This window comes from Bidens hawaiensis, unplaced genomic scaffold, assembly GCF_021521415.1.
Source record: "Bidens hawaiensis isolate Kalapana, Puna unplaced genomic scaffold, B.hawaiensis_p1.1 tig00014833_1, whole genome shotgun sequence".
Classification (NCBI taxonomy): Eukaryota; Viridiplantae; Streptophyta; class Magnoliopsida; order Asterales; family Asteraceae; genus Bidens; species Bidens hawaiensis.
In genome coordinates this window covers 301,663-308,045 of record NW_027492311.1, presented here as the reverse complement: position 1 = coordinate 308,045, position 6,383 = coordinate 301,663, and the positions used below count along the sequence as shown (strand labels likewise).

Here is a 6,383-nt window from a genome sequence, read left to right as displayed (position 1 = left end):
AACATGGGAATGATGTGACAATCGTCAATTTCAGGTTAACTCCGTTAACTCAACTCCGTCAATTCAAACTTAAAGATTACTGAATCTATAACGCACACCTCATTACATTTAAACTAGGGTTTAAATGACACTTGACACTTACTACATGTGTAGTCTTTCGGGAATTGCACCGAAACGCAAACGAGTTGACGCAAACAATTGGTGAATAAACGAAAAACGTCAAAACAATAATTATGTGATAATTATGTGTTATGTGATAACATGTTATATAACGTTAACTCAATGTGCAAACTAAGTTAATTAAGCTAGAAAAGTAGCATTTGAAAGTTGAGGGACTTAAGTGTAATATACTATTATTATTAATATTAACCTAAACCCTAACCTCCTTCTCTCCCTCCCCAAACCCGACGGCAGCTACCCCCCCCCCTTGCGATCGGCCTTCACACACACACATAATACTTGATTTTGATCTTGTCTTTCACAATTGAAGCATCCCACATCCGTTTCTAGCATCTTCTACCTTCCTATTGCTTGTGTTGGTGTTTTTGAAGGTATAATTGTGAACCCTAGGTTCCGAAAATCTTCATATAATGTGCTCATATGATTCGTTTGATGTGATGATGTATTGATGATGATTTGATAACTAGAATTGATATTATTACATGTTAATTGTTGTGTCTTTGATTTTGAGATCAAATAAAACCCTAACCATGTATGTATGGTGTAATTGATATGCATGGATAGTGGTTATGGTGTCTAGAATGTTATATGAATGAATTGTGGTCTATAGATGGTTAATATGTTGAGTTTTGTTGCAAACAGTTTCTGGACAGATTGTGTTGTTGATGCTCAATTGACTGTAACGGGGTGTAAATGTGAAAATTGGTTGAGATAATTGATACTACAGTAAACTAGGTTGAGTCTAGTTTCTAAAGAATATAAATTTGCAAATTTTGAACGTGTAAAAGTTAACTTTTATGATTTTACAAAATCGTTGTGCAAATCTGAATTGTGAGACCTGCTGTTAGGTTATCTTGTAAATATTATATCTCATGAACTACGAGCCCAATTGGGTTGGTTCCACTTCTGGAAGTTGACTTGTTGAGTTAGGAACCTAACCCAAGTGGTCTTGCATTTTTTGGATTTTTCGTTTAACGGGAATTTCAAATAACATTCTGTTGCGCATAAATTTGACTGTTATGAGTTTGCTGTGGTAAATTGATCATTGTGAAAAATATATATGGAATAAAATACAACAAAATATGTTCTGGAAACCTAACACATACATGCTTTTGTGATGATTTTTGGTAAATTAATTGAGTTGCTATGATTGGTGGAATAGACTAGTTTTTCAAGTAGAATTCCGTCGATAAGAAAACTAGTTGCTGAATTTTGTAAAAGTTGCATGAAACATGGTAATTGCTAATTGATTGTCGTGTTTTGACCAAATTGCCCTTGCGGGGAATAATTGCTAGTTAATTGTTATAATTTGACCAAATTGCCCCTGCGGGGAATAGTTGCTAGTGATGTACATTATTAATACATGGCACGTAAATAATGGTTCACACATGTATCGTATCACAATTGTACTTGTTAAGTCACACACGATTCACAAACGAAACACGAAACATATTGTGTGCATAGGTATTATGTGCCGAGTCTAGAGACTCGATAATAGTTCCGACACTTAGAAAAATCTCTTTATTGTTTTAGAACGCTAGAGAGAGTTTTTCTGTGACGCGCATCCTTTGGTGATTTATTTTGGGAATACTTCGCAAACGGTGAGTTTCACTTACCCCTTTAAACTGTTTTTAAACGCTTTTCACTTGGGGGAGATAACATACTCCGAAAACGCATTAAGATTTTGTTAGTAAATTATATATCACCTGTAAAGGCTAAGTGGCAAACGAAACAATTGAAGTCCTACACATCGAACCGGTTAATATTTGGAAAATAGCGAGTCACTGTTGAGTAGTACTACTGGGTTTGACAAACCCCACCCAACGCTAAACTCGACTGGAGGTCGAGAGGATTTAATTTTGGCTAACACGTACCATGGTCTGGATGACCTGGTGGCAAGGCACTTGATAAACAGTCAGCTTCGGTGTCGAACACTTAGTAATACTTGTTGTATAGGCTAGCTACCTATCGATATATAATTGATTTAACACAATCTGGTAACGCAAAACGCTGAACGCAAAACGCTAAACGCTTTAGTTTATGTAAACTTGTGAACTCACCAACCTCGTGTTGACACTTTTAGTATGTTATTCTCAGGTAGCCGAGGCGGGCGCGCGGTATAGGATCATGCATGGTTTTTGAACATTCTGATATGCAAACATGTTTTTAACTATTATTACTTGGGTTTTTAAGTCGTCCTGCGTGACGCAACTTTTGTCTTTTGGTTTCTACGTTTCCGCACTTAATTTCATTTAAATGATTTTATGGTTTGATTATAACTAATGATTCCGATCCTGTTAGTTCACACCCTCTGACGGTAAAACTCCGTTAGTGGATTTTGAGGGTGTGACAACAAAAGTCAACAAAAGTTCATAAAAGTCTTAAAATAAAACATAAATCCATGCTCCTTAATAAATTTAAGACAAAAACATATAGAGTTCTAATCAAAATATATATTGAAAACAATATCAAGTTCCAAACTTCCAAGTTCCAATTGGTCTTTCTTCTCAAATCTTCAATTCCAAACAATCAAACCTACACACAAAATAAGTATAGTCAATTAGTCATATTAATCAAGGACAATTTGACATATTCATATAGTTTTATCAAGTAACATTATTAGAAAGTTTTAGAGCGAGGTACCTTAGGATTGTTCATTGTTTTTAGCGAGCAACACTACTTGAAGCATTTGGAGTTGGTACCTTAGGATTGTTCACCTAGTTTGAAGCATTTGATTCACAACTAATGTCAAGCGACATTATATCTTTAGCAAGCAACCGTTTTTTTGGCTTTCTTATCCTTCGCCTTTTCCACCTTCTTTTGTGGGTCACTCATAATTACCTAAATAGTAAATACTAACAAATGTAAGGAATCTAAAGTTCAAAACCAAATAAGTGAAATAACTAACTAAAACAGCCCTATAATAGTATAATTCACATAAATACTTATGTTAAACTCAACAAGTCCCATATGCTTCATCTCGTCAACTGATTTTGGGAATCACGTATGCTACTATTGTCCAAACACACTTCCATCATAACCAAACATTTACTTTTCATAAACTCAGCAAGTCCCGACCATTCTTCATAACTAAAAAACTGCCATTTTACTTTATACAAACTGACAATCTCTTTGAATATATATTTAATTTTAACACAACAATCAGAAATCAGTTAAACAAATCCTATACTTCCGAACTGAAATCAAACAAAACCAAATAAAAACGATGAGGAAACAGAACTTAATTAGCTAATCTCAATACAAAGCAATCAGATACTTATTAGGCCACTGACCACGAGATGAGTCATTTCACTTATTAGGCCATTAACTTAACCAAATCAAACACAAGATGAGTCATTTCAATAGTATGATTAATTGCAACAAAACAAAACTTACCAAAAGAGTATGGCCGGAGAGAGTATGGTCGGCGCCGGTGATGGCCGGAGAGAGATACACCGGCGACGGATGGGATGGCTGGCGGCGGGTGGGAGGATGGATGATCGGCGGGTGAGAGGATGGATGATGAGAGAGGTGACAGCTGATGATAAGAATTTAGGGTTAGGGATAAATGAATAATGGGTTATAATCTACTACTCTAATAAAAGAATACTACTATGTGACACGTGTCACTGTCTCAACCATCCTCATATTTTTAAACCCATTTAGTTATTTGGATCCCTAGTGGGTCATTACCCAACCCAAGTTAGTCTTACTCTTATTTATATATAAAGCAAATGGGTTAATGTTTATTTATTTCTTCTTTTTTTTCTTTTTATTTTTTGACGCCATATTTATCCTTAAGTAATAAAATGAAGCAATTTAGCAATAGAAAAAGAACATGTCAAATGTGATTGAAGTGACCGAAGCTTTATTATTATTTTTTTAGTATTTTCAGGTATATAAACTAAAAGTCAATTAAAATATTTTCTTCTATAATTATATACATTGACTACAATATCATAAATTAGTTTATCGACATACTAACCATTTAAATTTATTATTTTAGTTTGTTTTGGAAGGCTAAAATCATGTTCTTCTTTTCTTAGCTATCATATATATATATATATATATATATATATATAACTAGCTTTTATTCCCAGTAATACGAGATTGTTTTATATTATTCATTTCTAATATTAATATATTTTTTTAGATTTTAATTTTATTTATTGTAAGGAAGTTATTAATATACTTATGATTTAATGATGAAAGAGTTTCACAAATAAATGAGATGTTAAAACCCGGTTTAATAAAACTATATGGGTTTCGTGAGACCTTTGACCCGTTTTTTTTTTACTATAAAATTTTTAGCATATCCCTATTTTATAGGATTTTCATATAAAATATTTGACAAGATTAATTTTAAATATAATGAGATGTTATAACCCATTTAAAAGACTATCTGGGTTTGGTGAGACCCATACCCGTGAATTCAGTTTAAATGCATGATAAACCTTCATTTACAAATAAAGCAATCTGGTGGTTTGAAAGAATTTAAGAAGATTTTGTTTTATTACAGGATCTTGTATTTGAAAGAACCTGTGTTTTCACACGGACATCTATATCGCTTTGTCAAGATTTACAGGCAGGCATTGACTAATTTTGATTATTGATAAACTAGGTATATTGACCAACACAACCGCAAACGTATTGTACAAGTAATTGTTTCTTATTAGTAAATATTTGCGTAATGTTTCTTTAGTAATTCCTATAATTTTAATATAAATTGTAATTTTATTAACAATATATGATAATTGTGTTGTCAATTGTATTTTGATTAATGTTCAAATTTTAAAATGTTTATCAATTCCCCGTGTAATACACGGGGCTCAAACTAGTATAACTATATATATATATATATATAATTTTAAAAATAACCAGGTATTAACAGGTAAGCAGGTATTATACCTGTTTAGACACGAAAATTAACAGGTAATTTCGTGTCTACCTGTTTAGTACACGAAACATGTTAACGCCTTACATGTTACCTGTTAAAGTCGTGTAGATACGTGTCGTGTATTCATGTCTCGTGTATAAATTACCAGCCCTACTTTAGAGGTCTCAAATTCAAACCTACACAACACGAGTAATTTAGGATTACTGATGTAAAATAGTAAGCATCACATTTGTCAAATAAGTAAGAAATAAAATTATAAATATTTAAATAATTGAGATATTTATAGAAAAATCAGAATGTAGAGTATACCAATATTGACTTTCTTAATATCTTATATGGTCAAAGCTTTAAATGCATGGATATTGCCATATTGGATAGCTCAGAGCTGACTATTTCTGGTTCAAAGATATCATTAATGGCGGAACAATTTTCTTCCGTACTAAGGAAACTTCCTCTTAATTTCCTACTTACTATAATCGCAAGATCACTATAACCCTTTCCTCACAAGTTAGGACTATAAAAACCCTAATAAACTATCAGCTAACCATCATTCTTTCGACTCCAATATATTACAAGGTTTAAGGTTTAGGGTTTAAAAACAGACTCTGTCAGTTAACATGAAGACATCCAAGGGCAAGAAAAGTGGGAGCTCGGTATATAAGTATAAAGTTGTAATCAAGATTCTTATTAAAACAATACAACATTGCATGATACATAGATGGCGATACATTGAAGTTGAGCTTGAAGATGCAAAGGAGGGGCATTTTGCAGTTGTTGCAGTTAATTGTGAGAAGCCAAAGAGGTTCGTGGTCGAGTTGAGATGCTTAACTAACCCTGGTTTCTTGAGGTTGTTAAAGAAAGCTGGAGAAGAATATGGGTTCAAACATGAAGGTACCATTGCAATCCCTTGTGAACCCGATGAATTGCAAATGATATTACAAGAAATGAGAGAGAAGTAGCTTGCTAACTTTAAGATAATCGATTATGGTATCATATGGTTAATTACACAGTATGCTATTGTATATTGATGTTGTATGTTGACCTAAATGCCATGTAATTAGTTCTTTGTATTCAATATTCATCATGCACTCTTGTTTACATAGCCTACAACAAACTGGAAAAGTGAAACATCAATTAGGTTTGTGTAATAATAATACTAAAGTCGCGGAACAAGTAGATTTAATCGATCGAAGATGCTTCAACGAAAAAGACCAAACTGTATAAGCAACAAGCTTTACATTGAAAAGATGCATACACCAAATTAACTTAGCTTAAAAATGCTAATGTGTCCTAGGGCTAACTTGGT

The 6,383-nt window shown here is 33.0% G+C and overlaps 1 protein-coding gene across 1 annotated transcript; it reads left to right on the top strand.

The window, feature by feature from the left end:
- The first annotated feature begins 5,371 nt into the window (after positions 1 to 5,371).
- On the top strand, positions 5,372 to 6,036 carry LOC143547818 (auxin-induced protein 15A-like). Its single transcript, XM_077039144.1, has one exon. The coding sequence runs from the start codon at positions 5,695 to 5,697 to the stop codon at positions 6,034 to 6,036; it is 342 nt and encodes a 113-aa protein (XP_076895259.1). The 5' UTR covers positions 5,372 to 5,694.
- Positions 6,037 to 6,383: the final 347 nt, after the last annotated feature.